The following is a 22,418-nucleotide window of genomic DNA, read 5'->3' as shown; positions in this document are numbered from 1 at the left end:
GATACTCAGACAGACAATATGTGCGAAGAGGTAACAAAATGGTCGGGGGAGGCAGACGGGAGGAACGGGAGGGATTGGTTGGAGGATTTATATTGGTTATTTATTCTAATATTGGTTTGGCTCACCAAACTATGTTTGGGGAGCTCAATATATAGCCCAGTTAAGAGGAATCGAAATAGAAATTGGGTTTCCTTTTATTGTCAAGGTGTGCCCTTCCTTTATGAAATGTACAAGTACTTTTTTGTAAAAAAAAAAAAAAATTAAAAAAAAGGGCGAATATAATTGTATATTTTGCAGAGAATGTGTCCCATTCCCAAAACTTGGCAAAACTATTGGAAACCTGCATATTCTTGGGTTTACATTTTCTTCCCATGTTTTATTTAAAGAATGAATATTTCGATTTATATTATATGTTTCACAGGCTTCCCTTCGCTTCTCTAATTCTCAGGAAGGCCAGGATAAGGGACGCCTCCTTCACAGAAGACCCCCACATTGTCATGAGATAAAACCCCACTTAGCATGCTGGTCCCTAAGAACAGCCTTTCTCACATTTTTCTTAGCTCTGTGAATCACCCAGAAAAATTAGATCAAATCCTCCTAGGAGTCTGACATTAATGAACCAACGAGATGTCCTGCTCCACTATAATCCCACAATTTGAACTGTTTGGACAATGCAAAGAAACATACTCTTGTCTCCTAAAGAGTCTAAAATGCAGAGAGAGATAAGAAGTAAGTTCTGTTTGTCCTTCAGCTTTTGGTGAGAATACTGGAACTTTTCTTCTGCTCACCAACGTTATTCTCTACATGGGTTTGATTCTCATATCTGTTTTGCTTGTACCAGGCTCCATGCATCCACAGACGTCAGCGAACTATCAAATGCACAGTGATGCATTATCACAGATGTTTACAAACCAACCACAGTTTATGGTACCTGTATTATGGAGGGACAAGGTGAGCCCACAGCCATATTCATTACTACATATATTGCCCGGCTTTCCCCACAGCCCTGTGCATTTATGGACACCGACGCCCTATCAACAGTGAGAGGGTTGGTTTTTAGCACTACCAAAGGTTGACCTCTTAAACTATCTTGAGTCTCAGGGGAGTCTTGGTTGAAGAACGGCCCAGAACTAGGTCAAAGGAGGTGGGATGAAGTTTGATTCTAGATACCAAATAACATGGACATCTTTATATATAGAGATGTGTCGGCAGTGGGTGGGACGAAGTAATATGAACCCTCCAAAATGAGCACAATAAATATGAACAATGGCTGCAAGTAGTAACACACTGGGTGATCAGTTCCAATCAACAGAATCTGACTGTGATCACTAAGATTATCACAATAACCGCACTGTTCGCAATACTGAATTCAACGAAGTTGGGTCACTAGTGATCAAGCATCCCAAGAGGTATCCTAGGTCTCCAGTGGTACTGACACATGCAATGTCCTGTTATCTTACAAGCATGTGGCCTGCGTACAGTTAGATCGGAAGGACTCGGACAACTCTCCACCTGTCAGACTGAGGAGCACCCGCCATTCTAAGGATGGGGCAGGAGAAGGACTCGTGATGGCCCAGTTGTGCCACGTCTTGTAGAAGTTGAGGTGACACAGACACAACTCATCTCAGCACCAACGTGAAGACACTTTGGTCAAAGCCTGGTCAGTACCCTTATCCTGTGCTCCATTTCATTCCAAGCTCAGGTGGATAGTTAGAAAAATATAGTTTGCTTAGAAATTGTATAGATCAAATGTATATTGGCTGATCTTTTTAGGAGAAAAGTTCTGGTAATATGAAGTCATACTGAATTTAACTCTAAAAGATTACTACATAACCACATTTTGTTTACTGTCCTGTATTAGATTCCTGAAGTGAATGCTAGAGCTCAGCGGCCACTTCTGTATTCGCAGTAGGCCAGCCCACAGCAGCAGGGTGGTACTTGTCCTGACAGCTGGCCTTCCTCTCTACACAAGGGTTTCTTTGTGAACTAGGACAGGCATGCAGAGAAAAACACTCTGGGCCCAATTCACAGAACTAACTTAAGACAAAATCCTAAACTTACTACCATTTTGGTATTCACAGAAGGCACTTACTCATTTTGGTATTCACAGAAGACACTTACTCACTTCGGTATTCACAGAAGTTAGGAGTCCTAACTTTAGGACTCCTAAATGCCTTCTATGAATACCGAAAGTCTTAAAATTAGGATTTTTCTCAGTTTAGGAGTCCTAAAGTTAGGACTCCTAACTTTACTACTACTAAACTGAGAAAAATCCTAATTTTAAGACTTTCGGTATTCACAGAAGGCATTTAGGAGTCATAAAGTTAGGACTCCTAACTATACTACTACTAAACTGAGAGAAATCCTAATTTTAAGACTTTCGGTATTCACAGAAGGCATTTAGGAGTCCTAAAGTTAGGACTCCTAACTTCTGTGAATACCGAAATGAGTAAGTGCCTTCTGTGAATACCAAAATGAGTAAGTGCCTTCTGTGAATACCAAAATGGTAGTAAGTTTAGGATTTTGTCTTAAGTTAGTTCTGTGAATCGGGCCCTCTTAATTTGCGAGGAGCAATAAGGTCCTCTCTATTGTGACAACGTTTTATAAATCAGGACCCTAAATGACTGTTCGATATACCTGATGGGATCTCAAGAGGCCTCTTTGACCCTTCGGAGGTTATATGCTGTATTTTTTATTACCTTGTAGGTGGGCCAGAACTTTTCCCTCAGGTTCTTAAAGATGTCTTCTTCACCATCCAAGATGCTCAAACCTGCATTTACAAACAGGGATACAGAGGAAGGGATACAAAGAGACGATGATAAACAAAAAGCACACGAAGCATCTATTTGACAAAACAGGCGATCATGTGGAAGCTATTGAAAAACAGATTACTGAATGTTGTGCCTCTTACTCCTCCATTTGCCCCAACCATGCAACCCCTTGACACTCCACTGGCTTACAGGATTATTAAAGCCGGCACCTAACAAATCACCATACATAATTAAATAACTTAAAAAAGATCAAAACACCTATATGACAAGAGAAGAGTATTTCTGAAGTCTGCACAACAACTACAAAGAATGCATGGCATCCAACTGACAGCAAAGCAGTACACTTATTACAGACTTAGCTGCTGGCAAGCCCAGCTGCCACATACTTGACAACGGAAAAGCATCTTTTTGACATCTACGCTACAAGCATTTCTTTCATCCAATAGCTGCTGAATGCAAATTTTTTCAATATCTTCATTTGTTCTGTGTTCTTCTGTTTGTGGAGTGCAATTGTACTGTGGGAGTCCCTAAGACTTTGGGGTGTTAGGCCATGCCATATTACAGCTAGTGGCACCAGACAGCCAGCACAACAGACTTTACACTTCAGAGTCTAAGGAGCACTCTCTGGCTACACCACCACTGTGGGGCCTGCAGACAAGTGTCTGCTGGTGGGGAACCGTGGTAGGTCAAGCGGAGGGCTGTCAGCTCAATCCACAACAGTGCACCCTTATATGAACGCATGCATGTGACCAGGCTGTGAAGGACGCACAGCCAGCAAATAGAAGCTTGTGGTGTGTGCAGTGTGTACCAACACAACCAGGATTGAAGTGCATGTCAGCGAAGTCTACTTGCTCACCGGTGGACCAACCAGGTACAGTGCAGCGCGGCATCCTCCGTTATCCCACTGGAAGATAAGAAACAGAAAGCATCCTGGAGTTTACTGCTGGGAAAGGTCAGCGGGGACTACTTCATTTACTCCACTTTATTGGGTTAACACCTGATGGCGTATCAATGGGCATCAGTGGTCACTGTTTTAATGTACAGTATTTAAAACGATTGCTACAACTGGAAGGAGAAAATAGAAGTAAGGATGAGGTTCAAAACATAAAGATAACTTTTAAGCCCTGAGGTACAGTGGAATGTATGTAGAGCAGGACCATGCCCCAGCTGGAAGACCTTGTAGTCCTACGGAAATATAGTCCCGTCAAAATGCATGTTTTTCACGAGAGTGCTTTGTATACATAAGATCTTTACTAATCACGGTGGGGCTGAGGGTGGAACTTGAAAGGTGCCAGTTTACAGGGGAGTGCTGTCGTGTAAAGAATCCTACAATAGCTACAACTTCAGATATTGTTCCAGGAGTGCAATTCACTACTAGCTGGATCAATGAATGTAAAGAGGCGGGAGGAGCAAGAGGCTTACAATGGGAGAACAAATGTGTCAAACAGAGATAAAAACCAAGGTAAGATAAAAGTGCAACAAGGCATGTGTCAACAAAAAATATAAACTGGGAGGATGCCCTGAAGATGAACTAGGATTCTCTGGCAGTGGTCACTTCAGCTTGCTGTATGACGCTACGTCACAAGAAGGGAACATCAGAAGTGTGGTAAGAAAGGATTTTAAATAGTAATGTGCTAGAAAACAAGGAAGGTTAGTGGACCAAGGAACTGAGAAGGATGCATCGAAAAGGCCAACATACAGGTTAACGGTGTGTCCTCCCCTGCACTGTGATGTATCCTGGGGTCCCACACAGTGCTGCCATTGTCTCACATCATTTTCCACCTCGGCAGACTGCGTGTGATCCGCTTCTACTGCAACAGTCCCACTGGGGAGCTCAGACTCTGGTGAGCATCCACTCTGATGGCAGCTGTCTCACGGCTCGACATGGCCAGCACCACGCCACCCCCTATCTCCTGACCGGCACTGTTATAGGGCATCAAACTAATAAATATGGAAAAGAATCCGCCAGCCATTACTACAGGTGCCCTTAAATACAGAGAACAGCTCTCAGAAGTCGCTATAACAGATGTGTGACACAAGTATATTACGCACAAAGGCACGTTTTATTTCATTAGGTCATTCTACTGCCATAGAGGACAAGGTTTGAACTAGCAACCATTTTCCATTGGGAAGCTAAGATTTCCATGTTTCCAAATGATAATTGGCATATACATCATGGCGCACTGTTACTTGCCCGTGTTACCATCCCTCCTCCACTCTCTCTTGCACCTCCCGATTCAAACTAACAACCATCTTCCATTGGGGAGCCACCCTTTCCATGTCTTCTCACTGAACACTGGCACACACCTCATGGTGCACTGTTACTTCTCTGTTACTGCTTCTTCCTCCCCTCTCTCTTGCTCAGTCAACTTAGCAGTTCTTTGCACTTTGGGTGTAGGGTTGATTGGGTTTGCGACTGACAGTTGGTGGCGGGGGGGAAACTGATAGAGGAACTACGGGATGTTCAACTTGAATAATACGCATAATGCTCCGCTGAGCATAGCCAGAGTTGCAACCTTCTCAAAAAGCATCCCAGACTAGAAGGTGTCCTAACGTTTGAAGGGGCTCAAAGACCCATCAGTACCACACGATGGAAGGCCAGGAAGCCCAATCAGTGCTCCTACTAACTGTCATGTGACTAATAATAGCTGGCCAGTGAGATGCTCCAGAGGGACTCAACACATTTGGTCAGAGCATAATGCTTAATCTCGTCCTTCTAATATTTATTTATCATACAAGTATTATTTGGAAAGTGGAATTTACAATTTAGACAAATATTTCACCTGATCTTATCATAGGTTGATCCGGGAAGACAACTCTTCAATTTTATGCCACCAAACTAATATGCACTTTACTCCAGGCAAAGCTCTCAGAGGCGGCTACCATCTGCCTGCAAGGCTTACCAAAAACAATCTTGCATCTGGTTTACAGCTGCAAAATACAAATGACATTTAAGAAGTGAGAAACACAAGTGACCAAAGTACATCTGGCACTCGCCTGACAGATGAAAAACTTTACTCAGCTGTCAAGCACATGCACCAATTATGAAATAATGTCTGTATTTTTCCATTTCCTTTAGATTAGCTGAATTTGCAAACTTCTGTTGACGAAAAGATTTGTAAACACAGTTTAGCAAGAAATATTTCTCGGTGGAGTACAACACTGACCACTTTTCAGATCCAAATTCATGGGAAATTGCAGTGAATGTAGTGTCACTGGGCTTGATTCGTAAAAGTATGCTCACGCACCCGAGTAAATGCAGGTGTGTATCCACATAAAACTGTAAAGACACGTGAATTTGCAAACATAAGTTACGTTGTTCCATGTAATATTGCACCAGCAAGGGTGGGGCGTGGGCTTCAATAGGCAGCCTGTCTATGTAGGTGAAAACCTACAAACTTCCAAGTTTGTGCTGTTCATAAACTTTTAGCAAGCATATCACACACTATTTTCTGCTGATATGGTCAGAAATTTAGTCCACAGAAGGGAGGTGAGAAAAACCTTAAAGCCCGGGGAGGTATAGCGTAAGGGCTTCCTTTTTACAAAGGGAGAATTTGTTTACTTATTGAGAAAAAAAACGTGAAAGTCCCATTGCATCTTGGTGGCGCATTTACATTAGAGGTGTTCATTTCACAACTTTCTGAATATTGCTAAGTTTTTCGCTTAGCCACATGAGTGGAAATCAACTCTTTCGTGAGAATATGTAACAAAATATTTCACAGAAAACAATTAATGTTTTTTTCCCGTGAAGTGTCATCTTGCATAGAAAAACGCAGCTAAATGTGAACTTGCAGAAAATACTCTGCATACATTTTCGGTCTCGCTGGGTTTTAATAAAGAGAAAATGTTGCTGCTAATGGTGAATATTATGTTGCCAAGCATAAACCAAACATTGCTAAGGGGAAGCATAAAGCATTGCACCTGTCGCAAAGGGCAAAAACCGCTTATATTTCTGGCCCAAAACAGCTGTGATATTTTCATTTACAAGTACATACATGTACAACCTGTTATATTCACATATGTACAAATTTACACATCAGAGAAACATAGGGTGGGAATATGAATGAATGAGCAGTTTATAAAGCACACAGCTAATCCAGGAAGATTCCCGGTGCTAAGTCTGCAGAGGAACACCTACAACCTGCCCATCTACCGGGAAGCAAAAAGTAAGGTCTGAAGAGCTTTCCTGAAAGCATATTCCTGACCAATGGCCCGCAATGAGTGGCAACAAAATCCACTTCCTATTCACAATAACTGAGCAGGAATGATCTCTTTTGCTTACTTGTGTAAATCAAGAGACCTTGACTAACATGGCTGGAGTAGATCGAAGAGATCTAGGGCCATATGTACAAAACCTTTTTTGAGGTCGCAAACCCATTTCGAACCGCAAATAAAGGTTTTTAAGATGTACAATAACCAAATTGCAATTCGGTAACCTGTCACCAAATTGCAAATTGGGTTTGCAAATCAGTATTTGAAAAGGGCGTGTTTACGACGTTCCTTCCCAATATCGATTTGCAGTGGTATGTATGAATGATTTACGACCAAATTACGGTTGCAAAACATTAATTTTTTACCAACACTTTAAGGGTGGTGGTAACCATTTGCAAATGGGAAGGGGTCCCCATTGAACCCATTCTCCTTTGTGAATGTTGATACAAATAGTCTTTAAGAGTAGGCAGTGGTCCCACGACTACTGCCTACTCTTAAAATATGAAACTTAAACGTATTCTTTTTTGGTCTTTTTAAACACATCCTGTCTTCCTTTGAGAAAAACAACCTGCTTTAAAAAAAATATTGCTTTATTGAAAAGCAATCACAGACATGGTGGTCTTCTGATGTCTGCAGGCCATCTTCCCTGTGATTGCTAAAATTCCTCATGGGTCGCTGTAACCTACCTCATTAGTATTCATGAGGTAGGTCTAGTGCGACCCTTTTAGGAATCGCTAATGAAACTCGTAAGAGTGCCATCCATTAGGAAAAGCGATTTCCTAAGTTCCATTTGCAGGAAATTGCAATTAGCAAATCGCTGTTCCTAATCTTTGTGCGTCTGGCCCCTAGATTGGAGATGTTGCACGGTCCTGTCATTTAAATATTTCGGTCCCGCTTATAAAAGGCTTTTTGCATAAGCCTAAGTGGTTTCAAAAGAATCTTCTTAATAAGAAGCCAATGGAGAATATTTTTGGAGCATTTATTTGGAAGTTTGTAGGCCTTCACTCAAGTAGATAGATGCCCACTGAAGCACACACCACACTCTTGCTGGTGAAATATTACATCTGAACTGACGTGACTTTACACTCCTGATTAGATACAGACCTGCATTCACTCGGGTGCGTGAACACACATTTGCGAATCAGGCCCAGTGACCCTACATTCACTGCTGTTTCGCATGCCTTTGAAAATCTTCAAAAAACACCAACTGAAAGGGTCGGTGTTGTACTCCGACGAGAATTATCTCCAGCTAAACTGTGTTTAGAAATCTTTTCGTCAACATTAAGATCGCAAATTCAGCTATTGGAAAGGAAATTGAAAAATGTAGATGCTATTTCATAACTGGTGCATGTGTTTCACAGCTGAGGAAAGTTTTGCAACATGTACCAAATGTACTTCGGTCACTTGTGTTTTCTTCACTTCTTCAGTAAATGTTACTTGTATTATTCAGCTGTAAACCAGATGCAAGAAATATATATATATTTTTTGTAAAAACTTGCATGCAGCTGCTGGCCGCCTGAGAGCTTTGCCTGAAGTAAAGTGCACAGAAGTTCGGTGGCACAAAATGGAGAGAGCTGCCATCCTGGATGACCCCAGTAAAAGTAGGGTGGAATCTTACCTACATTTTACCTGACACTTTCCAGATACTAATGAAATTGTAATTGAACATTAGAAAGACGAAAATGATCGAACAATTTGCACTGGCCAAATGCGTTGATCCAGTCTGGGGCAGCTATTTTAGATACACGACACTAAGCTTGCTTTACTGCCACGGAATCCCAGCGTAGGGTCAGCCTGCTCCGATGACCCTGACGTCATCGAAGCCGTGACGTGGGGCGGAAGCCGACAGACCGAAAGGCCTGAATTGGTGGTTCTTTTACAGCGACCCTCCGTCTGCTTTTCAGCTTGAGCGCACCGCTGCTAGAACTAATTTTAGAAGCACATATCTAGGTGAAAGACGAGGGCGGCTAAATTAAATCAACTGCCCTTAATTTCATCGTCACACAGAAGGAAGTCATTCCCTAGACCGATCATGCATCAGAAAGAAGCAATGGTCTTCTATTTGACTTTGAAATGCTACCAGCGGGGGCGGCTGCAGTCAGTAACTCACGCCCAGGACAGTTCTGCACTTCTGTTTCGTGCCGCATTGCAGGTTTACATTAACAGTCCACAGGACCTGTGCAAGGTCTGCAAATACTGGCCATCTATATTCTGTGCAACAATCGTGATCTTCCCAGGGGACACATGCATTGGCAAAGCCAACAGGCCTGGCGTTGTCCGCAAGCCTTTTGGCAATTCTTGTTTTGTTTTGCTTGTTACAAATCCTTATTGTTCGAGAACTACGTGCTGTTCGTCACTCTAAAAAACAAAAAAACAACAAAAAATAAAAAGGTTAAAAAAATGTTTTTGGGGCTCAAAAAAAGCAAACATTACCATGGCACCGAAGGGAACTCCTTTGTGTGTGAATGTGCTCATTGTGAAAGGGCAGCATGCCATAACTCACAGTGCGGTACAAAAGGGGGTGGTGATGGACGGAGCATCAGAACCAATCCAACACTCACACCCAGTCAACAGATCTGGGTTTGATCCATCACCGTTCTTTAGCCCACTCTGCCACCCCAGTTCAGACATGGCCATATGCAAATCAGTCTGACCCTGTGCCTCATGGGAACAGTCCAGCCCGAACTGCCAAGCCATGCCTTCCCTGGACCGGAAACAAGCTTCCTAGGACCGGTTTCTGGCATTTCAGCCGTCTTCAGCCAGGCTTGCTTGAATCCAGTGGCAAAGTGAGCAAGGGACTCACGTCTGAGCATACCCTGCCAACTTATGGCGAACAAAGCGGTTGTTGTAACGCTTTTCGCCCTAAGTGGGATGGGTATGCCCAGACGTGGGTCCCGTGCTCACTACGCCACTGGAGTCAAGCTATCCTGGCTGATGACGGCTGATAGCCAGAAACCGGTCCTAGGATGCTTGATTCCGGTACAGGGAAGACATGGCTTGGCAGTTCGGGCTGGACTGTTCCCATGAGGCACAGGGTCAAGACTGATTTGCATATGGCCATGTCTGAACTGGGGTGGCGTAGTGGGCAAAAGAACGATGGATTTAACCCAGATCTCTTGACTGGGGGAGAATGTCTGCATTGTCAGCATTCCGTCCATCATTTGTTTGTTATAACTCACAGTGCAGCTAGCCAATGGCTGAAGTGAACACCTTAATGCATGATTGAGTGGGTTGGAGCAAATGTGAATAACAACCACAGACAAAGTGTAGTTGAAAACCCCCATAAGTAACCATTTCATACATATATGTTTAGTAAAAATTAAAAGGTCTAGGCTACCTGAGACCTAAAAAGGTCCATTGTTCTGCCACTGGCTGCCAATCTCTTGCTATTGAGAAAGAAGGAAAGAAAGAAAGAAGGGAGGATAGAAGAAAGGAAATAAGAAAGGAAAGAGAAAAAAGGAGAGGAGAAAAAAGAAAGAAAAACAAAAACAAATGGCAAGAAAGGAAGGGTAAGAAGAAATAAAGTAACTTGTGTCTCTAGGTAGGTACTTACTCCACCTATGCTACTCAGTCCCTTGTTGAGGACATTGATAATCTTGCAATTGCAATTCAGCAGGGCACTGACTGCTTCCACCTGTTGGTTTCAATGGAGCAGGAAGAAAAGTTACTGGCCAATGTTTCTTTGTATATAATAAGATCAACAGCAGTGGCAGCAGGGTTAGAAGTTTCAGCAAGAAGGCAGGTCTGGACGCAAGACTAGAAGACAGATGGATGCATCTAAAAAATTGGCTCTGTTGAAGATTCCTTTTGACGGGAAGAAGTTGTTTTGGGACCAGATAGTTGTGATGATTACAAATGCTTTTAATGATAGGAAGAACACTGTCAGACCTCATATACTTCGGGTGGTAGTACCCCAAACGTTTTGCCTTCACTCCGCCTGCTTTGCTGTATTCATTTTTCTTGGTTTTAGGGCTCTGTGCACTTTATCACTGCTAATCAGTGCTAAAGTGCATGTGCCTGTGCTCTCTCCTTCAAAAATGGTAAAATTGAACGACACCTTAATGGCACATTTCAAATCAAATCAAATTTGATTATTGGCACATTTAATTTACTTGTAAGCCCCTAGTAAACGGTACTACCGGAACTTAGGGCCTGTAAATTAAATGCTACCAGTTGGCCTGCACAATTGTGTGTCTTTTGCTTTCTCGCCCTAAGTGCACCGGGTATGCCTAGACGTAGGTCCCGGGCTCACTGTGCTACTGGATTCAAGCTATCCTGGCTGAAGAGGGCTGAAACCCCGAAACCGGTCCTAGGATTCTTGTTTCCGGTCCAGGGAGGACCTGGCTTGGCAGTTCGGGCTGGACTGTTCCCATGAGGCACAGGGTCAAGACTGATTTGCATATGGCCATGTCTGAACTGGGGTGGCGTGTTGAGCAAGGGAATGCTGGATTTAACCCAGATCTCTTGACTGGGGGAGAATGTTTTGATTTGTTCTGCATTCCGTCCATCAATTGTGTGTCTTTTACCAGTTGGCCTGCAGCACTCATTATGCCGCCTATTAAAGTGAATCTTTAAAACACGCCTCAGGGCAGTTTTAAACTGCCATTTCAACCTGGCAAAATAATCCTTTCGCCATGCATAACGTTTCCTTTTTACTACTTATAAGTCACTCCTAAGGTAGGGCCTAAAGGTTCATATGGCAATATGAATTGTAATTAAAGAGTAGGCCACGTGTACATTACTTTTACATATCCTGGCACTGAAGAACTCATCATTTTGTTTTTCCACTGCTGTGAGGCCTCTCTCCCCATTACCCAACGCTCACTACATTTAATAAGTCCTAACATTAGATTGAGAGCAGGCAGAGATATTCTGATTACACTCAAATTATTTGCAATTTTAAATCTTCTTTAATGGTAAAATTAGATTCTAAGTCACAATTCTAAAAATACCACATTTTGAAAGTCGGCCTGTCATGTCCTAACCAGTTGTGCCTTCTGCCAGTGTCCTGGGTCGCATGACTGTGAATGGATCTGCTGTTGAGGTTTTTGTATTCCTTTCAGACAGTGACATACAGAGGTCATAGGTGTGGACAGAATGGGCCATCCTGGCAGGATGACTTGGGTGGGGCTATACTCAGCCCCACTTACACTTCAGAGGACTTTGCCTTCTCCACACATACACACAAAGAAATCTAACACCAGGCCTGCCATGCCCTTGGTCATCCCCAGACAGTCTGGAGCATTGACAGGGGGAGGGGAAGAACTGTCCAGAATCAGATGAGGGAAGTATAGGGAGTCCCTGCACAAAAAGGCTGACACCAGGTATAAATATTGGACCTCCAGAGCCATCATGAACACTACTGGATCTGTGGAAGTTACTGAAGAAGGACTTCCCTACTGCCAGAGGACTGCCCTGCTGCTTGAAGGACTGCCTTGCTATGTTAGACGGAAGATTGGACCTGCTTGCCTTCATCCAAGGCTACCCAGATTGACTCTAAAGATCAGTAGGTCGACCTCCTGTGGAAGCTACAGAGACACAACAAGCTTTAAAGGCCTCCCTGCAACAGCCCAACTGACCTGCTGCAACTAGACCTGCACGAGCCCTGTTGCTGGTTTCTGCTGGAATGAGTCCTGATCCCCAAAAGGGGACCCCAGGACCTCGGCTCTCAGAGAGAACTCCTCTTTGCCTAACTGAAGGTTCCATAAAATCCAACACAAGCAATGGTATTCCTCTTGAAGTCTTGCCTCACAGCTGCGATCCATATCGGTGCCAGCACCAGGCGAAGCAAAGTCCAGCCAAGCCTTGTCACACATCTGAAAACTTCATCAGAACTGATACCGAGCGACGCAAAGCCTAGCCACACAGCGGAAAGCTTTATCGGAAACGAACCGGAACCGAACTTTATCAGAACCAAAGCAGAGCAATGCAAAGTCTCACAAAGTTTCACCACGCAGACCTGGCACCAAGGACATAAGTAGGCTGTCCGGTTTTAGGTTTAAACCTATAATAACTGATAAAACCCCACCGGAAGGGAAATAGCCCTCCCCAGTGTAAACATATAAACACTGAAAAAAAACCTGCACAACCACAAACTAAATGCCATTCAAAGAAAGGAAAAGGAAAGTGAAATAGTAATTTGTATTCCTTCCTGAAGGGGCCAATACAATGTAACTTTGTTATATTAGGTAGCAGTAAGAAAGACTGGGCTAACATTATTCTGTTTGAGTTTTGATGTTTAGGGATGTCTCTAAAATATTGTTTCTTCTTCCTTTTTTCAGTTTTGTGGTCTTTGGTCTAAAGATACAGGGGTTAGTTGCATGTTTTAGGTGTTGTTTATTTATTTTATAAACTGTAGAAAATCAGGAAATATCAAAATCATATTTGATTATTTGGCTACATTTGAGTCTTTCACTGGTAGGAAACATTTAGATTTTATAAGAATCTTTACCAATATGTACCATCACATTTACCCACAGAGAATGGGTAAAAACCCTTGATACATCAGCCCCCTTTTCTAGTGAGTCAGTATTGATAGTAGGTGAAGTGCCAAACACCCAAGGCTTTAAACATTCAATGCAAGGTAAAGTGGCAGGTATACGTGAAAAGAGTGCAGTCACAAAGCATCTGGGATACTGGTGAAAACATGACACCAGACTTTTGGAAACCATGGAACCTAGTGTCACTTGGAATGCTGCTGCAAATCAATCAAGTTCAACAAAGATTGGAGTGATTTTGTTTGTATTTGCAACGATTTAACTACGTATATGAAAAGGTTGTGTGATGACCTGTCTCAATCGATACCTCAGCTGAAGTGCTTCCCTGTAAGAGATCCTTGCCACTTGTTAGATGGTATGCTGAAAGGATCTTTGCAATCTTCAGAGTTAATGAAGAATGCTATTGACTTTTAAGTCCATTCTGGTGCACTGTTTTGTTATGCACGAAAACTAAAATGCAAATATTTCTCATTTTGTGCTTTGTGTGGCATTAAAGAAAGAGTCATCCCAACTGTGTCACTTAGCTGGTGGTTCTCAGTCACAGAGGCCATGAATGCTACATTATCCATGTGACAACTGATAACAGAACTTTTGCTGAGCAATGATGCCAAAGGCAAGGCATGTGAGGATCTTTGATCACATATTGATAGTGATTTGAAAAAAAGTACACTCTACTGCATTCTTAGATTTTTACAGGGAAGAACGACTGCTGTAATGGACATAATAAAACATCTAGAGTTTGAAAACACCCTTGTCTACCAAGTGTTCAGCATAATTGGTGTAGATGTGAAACATCTCCTAGAGAGTAGGCTGGGCGACACTTTTAGTGAGTTTGACACTGCAACATATTCCATGTTAGACTGCTTGCCACTTGGTAAGCAAAGAAATGATTTGGACCTCATTTACACTGTACATACACTGTCTATATACCATGCACTATCAGTGCAGAAAGCAAGCAATAATAAAAGCAAAAAGTTCCATAAACACCGGAAAAACACTGTTTCTGTAGTTTTTAATGGCACAAAAATGTGTAACCACTGATAACCACTGTTTTTTTAAGGTATTGAAATCACTTGAAAACACTGAAAAAACCCCACGAGAATATACTAAAAATAGAAACTGAAAACAGGAAAGCCTAGACATAAGGTACAACTTAAAGTGGGCCAAACTTGGTCCTGTGCCTGGCCTGCGCTCCAAGGCACTCTGACTTAACTTGTGACATTGTCCTGATCTAGCATAACCGGATACCCTCAGGTGGAGGTTTGTGCTTTAAGGCACTATTTTTACTTAAAACTTTAATATATCTCTGGTTCTACTGATGACAAGGATTGTGGTTGGTGCCTGAGGGAGGCTATCACCCCTCTCAACCAAAACTCAATGTCTTACAGACGCATTGCCCTACAAAAGGAAATGTTCTGGATCTTATAAATCTTAATGATATTCTTATGGATTTCCCCACAGGATTGAAGGTCTTTTTAATATCATAGAAAGATGTTTTTACCCAAGAAGTCTGTTGGGAAAACTGACTCTGCAAACCAGGATGGGGTTGCAGATGGAAGGAAGCACTGACCATTGCCATCTATGGTTCAGCCCAGAGGCAGTAGGTGGAAAGATCCAAAAGTGTCTCCAGGTTTGGCAAAGAGATACCTCAGATCAGTAGGCTTCAAGCAGATTCAGGAGAGGTTATTGCATAGACTTCTTAATATGTCCTTCAAACTGGTGCCTCATCTGTTCTCCTGTACCCAAAGATCCAATCAAGCGCAAAGCTCTATGGGAGGTGATTTGCACTTTATGGCACAAGAAAACCATTATACCAGTACCCTAGTTCGATCATGGAAAGGAACTTATTCCATTCTTTTTTTAGTCAAAAAGTCTTTGGGGTCTTACAGGCCAGTGTTGGACTTAAAAATTGTAAATTTGTGGATTCTAACTATCCAAATGAAAATTGTAACAATTCAAAGCATCAATCCAGTAATAAGCAGCCAGGAATATCTTATTTCAATAGACTTTCAGAATGCTTATTTGCACATTCTGATCTATAAAGCGCATCAAAGGTTTTAAAGGTTTCAGAAGTCCTTCATTTTCAGTTCAAAATTCTACCTTTTAGGCTGCAATCGGCCCTAGAGTATTCACAAAAGTGTTAGCGCCTTTACAGGAACTACTGCATCAGAGTGGAATTTTCCATCATCCTTATGTGGATGACTGGCTATTCCACTCTATCAAGGGTTCTGCTAGAGCAGCAGATGGAGGCAGTTCTTAAGTTCTTAAAGAACATGGATTTTTGTCGGGACCGGTGCTTCTTTGGAGCAAGATTTCAAACAGATGTGGATCTAGTAACTCTGGTACAGGAGAAAGCGGTGAAGTTTCAGTATCACATTCGGACTCTCCTATCTTACTCTGCTCCACCTGCGGCTCCTTTGTTGCAGTTTCAGGAGGGCCTGACAGCCACAATAATTTGATGCCTTGTGCCAGGCTCCATCTTCACAAGGTTATGAGATATAGCCTGAGCAGTTAGAGTTTGACATCTCAAGATCTTTACCAGCAGATGCCAGGGTGCAAAGTTGTGTGGCAGGATTTGGCTTGGTGGTCGGATTCTCAATCTGTTCCGTGGGGTTCCGCTACCTCCTCCTCTTGCGACATATGCCAGCCTAACGGGTTGGGTGCGTGGCTGGGACCTCACCAGAGTCGGGGGCTTTGGTCTCTTTTTCAGAGTGACAGATCTTCCAATTGGTGGGAGCTGGAGGCAATCTTCTTGGCTCAGTTGGCTTCCCCTCACCTTCTGGAGGGAAAAACGATCCTGGTCAGAATAAACAATATGACGGCAAAGTCATATCACATGATGGGGGGGCCGAGGTATATCAATTTCAGCAATCTACCTTCAGGGAACCTGAAATACTATTGTGGACAAACTGAGCAGGGCCATTCTGACTTCTTAAGAGTTTTGTCTCCATTCCCAGATGTTCTTTATGATACCTCAGGAATGAGTTCGACCAGTGATACATTTGTTTGCCACTCCTCTCGATGCTCAGGTAGAGAGTTTTTGTTCAAGAGGGAAAGGCGATGGGGCCTGGTTTGCCAATGCTCTGGCCTGCCACTGGCCTCTGGCTTTTCTTTATGCCTTCCTTCTTTTCCCCCTCATTCTCAAATGTTTGATTGGAGTAAGGCAGGAGAAGGCTGCAGTGATTGCTCCAGCATGGCCCCAAACCTGTTGGTTTCATCTCAAGATAGCAATGAGGATCTCTCAGTAATTCCTATTCCCCACAGCTTCTCCACCCCTGCTCTTTCTGATTTTGCATCAGAAAACCTTATTGAAGCTCAGGTTAGTGGCCTGGAGATGTTACCACTGAAGATAAGAGATCCGTCAGAAAATTTGGCTTCTACTTCTCAGGCATCTAGAAGGGCATCCACTTTGAATTCTTATGCCAGACAGTGGGGATCCTTTAACAAATGGTGTGTTTTGAACCATTTGGATATCAGATTGGGGATTTGGTTCACATCTTCTCTTTCTACCAGGATGGATCCTGACTAGATCTTAAGGTAGCAAACATAACAAGAGGATGGATGCAGTGCTGCAACTTTTCAACCACTCAAGAGATCTGGGTTAAATCCATTCTTCTTTTCTTCACTATGCCACCCCATGGGGAGCAGGGTCAAGACTGATTTGCATATGCCTGGGACCAAACTAGGGTGACGTGGCTAGCAAAATAACGATGGATTAAATCCAGATCTGTGACTGGGAGTGAGTGTTTGAAAAGTTTCAATACTCCATCCATCATTTTATTTTGCTATGTTGCTATGTGCGCCATAAGTGGCATGGGTATGCCTAGACGTGGGTCCCTTGCTCGCGGGATCACTGGATTCAAGCTAGCCTGGCTGATGAGGGCGATACCCCGAAACCGGTCCTAGGACGCTTTTTTGCAGTCCTGGCTTGGCAGTTCATCCTGGTCTGTTGCCATGGGGAGCAGAGTCAAGACTAGTTTGCATAAGGCTGGGTCCAAACTAGGGTACGTAGCGAGCAAAATAAGGATGGATTCAACCCAGATCTGTGACTGGGGATGAGTGTTTAAAAGTTTCAACACTCCACAAAATAAAATGATGTATGATGTTGCTAGATCTTAAGGGTATCCTCACTGAAGATTAAATGGGCAGCAATTAGAATCTTCAGGGTTTCCTGGGGAACCCTTTCAGATAACAAAGGATAGATAGGTTCAACATCTGTTCAGGGGTCTTCTTAATATGTAAGAGAATGAGTGCTAATGACCAAAGCTTAGCTCAGAAGCCTGCATTGGGGGGCTATTAAATGTCTGCATAGTCTTCAATCAAACTCATGCCTCTTTAATCCAGTAGCAGACACCCTGCTCCTTCAACTCATTCTTGCAGGTTCCTGCTTTCTTCCTTTGTGACCACTTTTCTATCTTTCTTTACCTCCGTCTTTACTCTGTGTGGTTTTTTTTCCCTCTGTTGCTCTCAGGAAACGTCTGATAAGAGGAAAGGAGGTACCGGTCCCCAAAAAGGAGTGCCGGTAGCCCTCACTGGCAGCCACTGGCTCAAATTAATACCAAAGGGGATGATGGACGGAGCGCTTGAGCAAATCAAACACTCACCCCCAGTCTACTGATCTGGGTTTAATCCATCATCATTCTTTAGCTCACTCCACCACCCCAGTTCAGACACGGTCATATGCAAATCAGTCTGACCCTGTGCCTCATGGGAACAGGCCAGCCCGAACGGCCAAGCCATGTCTTCCCTGGACCGGAAACAAACATCCTGGGACCGGTTTCGGGTTCATAACCCTCATCAGCCAGGCTATCTTGAATCCAGTGGCAAAGTGAGCAAGGAACCCACGTCTGGGCATACCCTGCCAACTTAGGGCAAACAAAGCGATACCAAAGGGGATGATGGACGGAGCGCTTGAGCAAATCAAACACTCACCCCCAGTCAACTGATCTGGGTTCAATCCATCATCATTCTTTAGCTCACTCCACCACCCCAGTTCAGACATGGTGGGACGGGTATGCTCAGACATGAGTCCAGTGCTCTCCTTGCCACTGGAATCAAGCTATCCTGGCTGAAGAGGGGTGAAACCCCGAAACCGGTTCTAGGATGCTTGGTTCCAGTCCAGGGAGGACCTAGTTTGGCAGTTCATGCTGGACTGTTCCCATGAGGCACAGGGTCAAGACTGATTTGCATATGGCTGGGTTCAAACTGCAATGGCATGGTGAGCAAAAAAACGAATCACCCCGACTGGCTCAAATTAGGCAGTAGTTTTAACAATAATTGGCCTTTAACTACTCCCGTTCTTTCTGCTTGCCATCTTTTGTTGGTTTTACAGGCTTTGAAAGATCAGCCTTTTGAGTCATGGGAATCAGTGAGTGTTAAAATCCTGACTCTTAAGGCGTTCTTTCTAGTTGCAATAATTTCTGCTAGGAAACTAGGTGACCTGGGTTCCCTTTCTTGTAAGCAACCGTTCTGTCAGATATTTAAGGATATGGTCACGCTCTGACCTGATCATTTCTTTGTGCTCAAGCTCAGTTTTACTTTTGATAGAGGGCAGGAGGCAATTTTGGCTAAATTCTTTCCTTCTGCAGGGTCGGAGAAAGAGGTTAGTCTACATAACCTTAATGTAAGAAGGGGACTCCTTAGTTATTTGGCGATGTGTCTTTTCCTTTAGGGCTCCGGATGACATTTTTGTGAATTTTGGTCCAGTCAGGAATGGTGAAAAGCTTCCTGTTTCTTTCCTAAGTAGATGAATCAGTTCTTTACTCTACTTAGTTTACAGGGCAGTGGGCCAATTCCCACCTCTTGAGGTCCAGGGCAGGTCGTGGTTGAAGCACAACCTTGTCCGGATGAATCGCCACGAAAGGAGGTTTACATGAAAGAGCCTGGAGCTCACTCACACGCCTAGCGGAGGTGATGGCCACCAGGAAGACAGTTTTCAAAGTTAATAACCACAAAGGACAGTTATGAAGAGGCTCAAAGGTAGCGCACATTAAGTATGTGAGAACCAGGTTCAAGTCCCACTGAGGCATCACAAAAGGAATAGGAGGGAAAAGGTGAGTAATGCCTTTGAAAAATCAATTGACAACAGGGGACTTGAAAAGAGAGGGCTGATCAGGCAGCCTGAGAAAGGCTGAAAGAGCAGAAAGTGATAATGCCCAGAGCAGAGCCCTGCTGGGCCAAAGAGAGAAGGAACAATAGGACCTCAGAAAGAGGGGCAGAAAGGGGATCTACAGCTTTCGCTGTGCACCATGCCACAAACTTGTTCCACCGACAGGCATACACAGATTTAGTTGAGGGACGCCTGGCTGCCAGAATCACATTACAGACCTCAGGAGGCAAGTCAAATTGAATCAACTGTCGCCGCCCAATCTCCATGCAAGGAGGTGGCAGGGGTGTAATGCAGGCCCCGCATCCCCCGCAGTGCGGGGCCCCCCAGGCTGCAGGTGGCCCCCTCAGCACTGTACTCACGCCAGAGAGCCAGCCTCTTATCCCCACCCTTGGTCAATCGCAAACACTAGCCAATGCACCAGATTGTTCGAGAAATCTTTGCTCATGCCGAATTGGGAGGCAGGACATTTTTATTACCAGAAAAGGTGTGAGTGTGAGACTTTACATGTCACAGAAGGGCACGACTTGCCAGCATTGGCTAGCACTGAGCAAAATGAGGGCTGCATCCTTTACAGTTCTGCTAAGGCATGGGTGCTCAAACATTTCCCTGGGGGCCACAAAGTACTGTTGTGGCATGCCCGAGGGGCGCACTTATGCCAGCGGGGTGAGACTTGGGATAATTAAAGGTGGGCGTGGGGGATGTGAAGCAGATGCATGGTGTGGACAACAAACTGAGTCTCGTGACTTTTGTCTGCCACCAACGCTCCATTCTCATGCACCAAGTGCGCTAAGGCAATATTTTTAAGTCCACAATCAGGATGGTAGTCAGCAAGGGACAGCAGACCTCCATTCTTGCGTTATCATAAACTTTTTTTTTTTTAAAGCAGCCCTATAAAGGGGCAAGTCCTGCTTTATAAAAAGAACATCTCCCATTTGAGAAGATATTGTAGAGGGGGGACGTTCCCTGAGGCCATCTGACATGATTCTCAAAGGGAAAGCTGTCCCTAAGATACAGCATCCTATTCGCAATCAGAAACCACCATACCTTGGGTTTCACTTTGTGATCAATGGCTGTGGTCCAAATCATTGATGCTGGTCATTACGAACCACAACTTGGAGGGTCTCGCAAGGACTTTCTTAAACGCAATTTAGAGTGGGCTGCATAACCCATTTATGAATCAGAATGGTATTTCCTATTTGCAGGTTAGTAACTAGAAAAAAATAAAATAAAACGTTAAAGTTGAAAACCCTGCGATTTTGAACAATGCAGGGTTTGTGATCACAAAGGAACTTTTTACATCAGTTCCTGCGTGCCCTACATTTGTTAAGAATGAAAGAGTAAAACTGGAGTAGCATTTTAAAATAAGAAGCGACAATTACATTTCGCGATTATACATTTATATATTTTGAATGTAATCAGAATGACTCCTGTGCTTCTGAAATTAGCGTTGTTTGCTTCATGCCTCCTATGACTACACCTTTAAGTACAAGTAATATTTGGTTAGGGTGCGGCAGCTTCTACTTGTCAGAATATATGATGAATAAACTGTTATGTGGGTTTCCAGAATGCATCTCCTTCGACCATGTGTAGGCTCAGCATGATGGAATTCCTAACTTAAACAGAAAGAGAAAGACATATTTACAAAGCGAGCCTTTCAGGAAAGCTGTGCCTTGCTAGCTTTGAATCCAACAATAAATTGGAATACAATACCAGTGTTCATCGTCAGTGCACCTGAAGGCACATTTTCAGAAGTGGTTTTATAAGGTGATGCCAAAGATGTAATGCACTCTGTGGCACAGTGTTCTTTAGGTCTCGCTTAAAGACAGCTTTAGCTGTTTGTTGTCTAGGGGGTTGTCTACAACGCAATATTAACAAAATACATTGAGTGGACTTTGGGTCAGCACCTTGCTTATTGGATGGATTTCTTGTCTGTCTCACTTCCCTGACTCTTAATCTGTAGATTTTCATCCAGGACTTTCATTTGTCCCTTCCCTGGATCATTTCATCTTTACTGTGTTTCCTACTATTTGGATGAGTTCTATCTTTCCACCGCTTAACATCTTCATATGTGTTTCAGCACTCCATGGAGGTGTCTGTCTTTATTTACTCTCACCCTCCCATCCACTCCTTTTCCTCACATCCTTGCGCCCTCACTCTCTTTAGGGACTTCCTGTCCCCCAAACTCCTGTTACCCCACCTTGCCCCTTGCCATACACCTCATTTAAAAAAACAAAAAAAAATGAATGTTGCTTTGGTGAGGGCTCGGCAGCTGCACTGTCACTGGGAGGCTTGCTTTTTTTCTTTATGCAGCATTGTATGGATACCTTTTTTTTTAATTCGCAATTTTAAATGGAAGTCAGCTGCCATGGAATTGAAAATTAACGTTTTTAAAATGGCAAAATACCTGCCAGTGCATCACAATGCTTGTGCATGTTGTGCATGCATCGTCAGTCATCACGGAATGCTCTTTGTTACAAAAACCATACAAGATGGCCAGCCATGCATCTGCATGCTTTTAAGCAGAGTGTTGGATATGTACTGTGACGCATGTGCTGCTGGTTGCTCTATAATAAGTAGCACAACGCATTGCATGGCAAATATATGGAACATCCGCCTCTAGCTGTAATTAGCATGCTTTCAGATCTAAGAACATTTGCAAACGTAATTACTTCTACCTGCGACTTTACCCAAAACCAAGTAATCTGCGATTGTTTATGTTTTCTGCCTATCTTCTCCAGTAGTCATTCAACTGAGATTTTAATTTAAAACAATGAATACAACTGAAGTGAGGAAGAGGTGCTGGAAAAGCATCAGTGAGGTAACACAAGG

At 43.4% G+C, this 22,418-nt stretch overlaps 1 protein-coding gene across 2 annotated transcripts in view; it reads right to left on the bottom strand.

Annotated features, from left to right (window-relative positions):
- The window catches only part of MPV17L (MPV17 mitochondrial inner membrane protein like), a 145,550-nt gene that overhangs the window by 17,946 nt on the left and 105,186 nt on the right, over positions 1 to 22,418 (bottom strand). For both annotated transcript variants that reach the window (XM_085616564.1, XM_085616563.1), the window contains one exon: positions 2,700 to 2,770. In XM_085616564.1, the coding sequence (XP_085472690.1) occupies positions 2,700 to 2,770 (71 nt within the window). The remainder of the gene's footprint in view (positions 1 to 2,699; positions 2,771 to 22,418) is intronic.

The sequence above is a fragment of the Triturus cristatus genome, chromosome 7, assembly GCF_964204655.1.
Source record: "Triturus cristatus chromosome 7, aTriCri1.1, whole genome shotgun sequence".
NCBI lineage: Eukaryota > Metazoa > Chordata > Amphibia > Caudata > Salamandridae > Triturus > Triturus cristatus.
The sequence above is the reverse complement of the archived record's forward strand: the minus strand, read 5'-3'. Positions and strand labels throughout refer to the sequence as shown.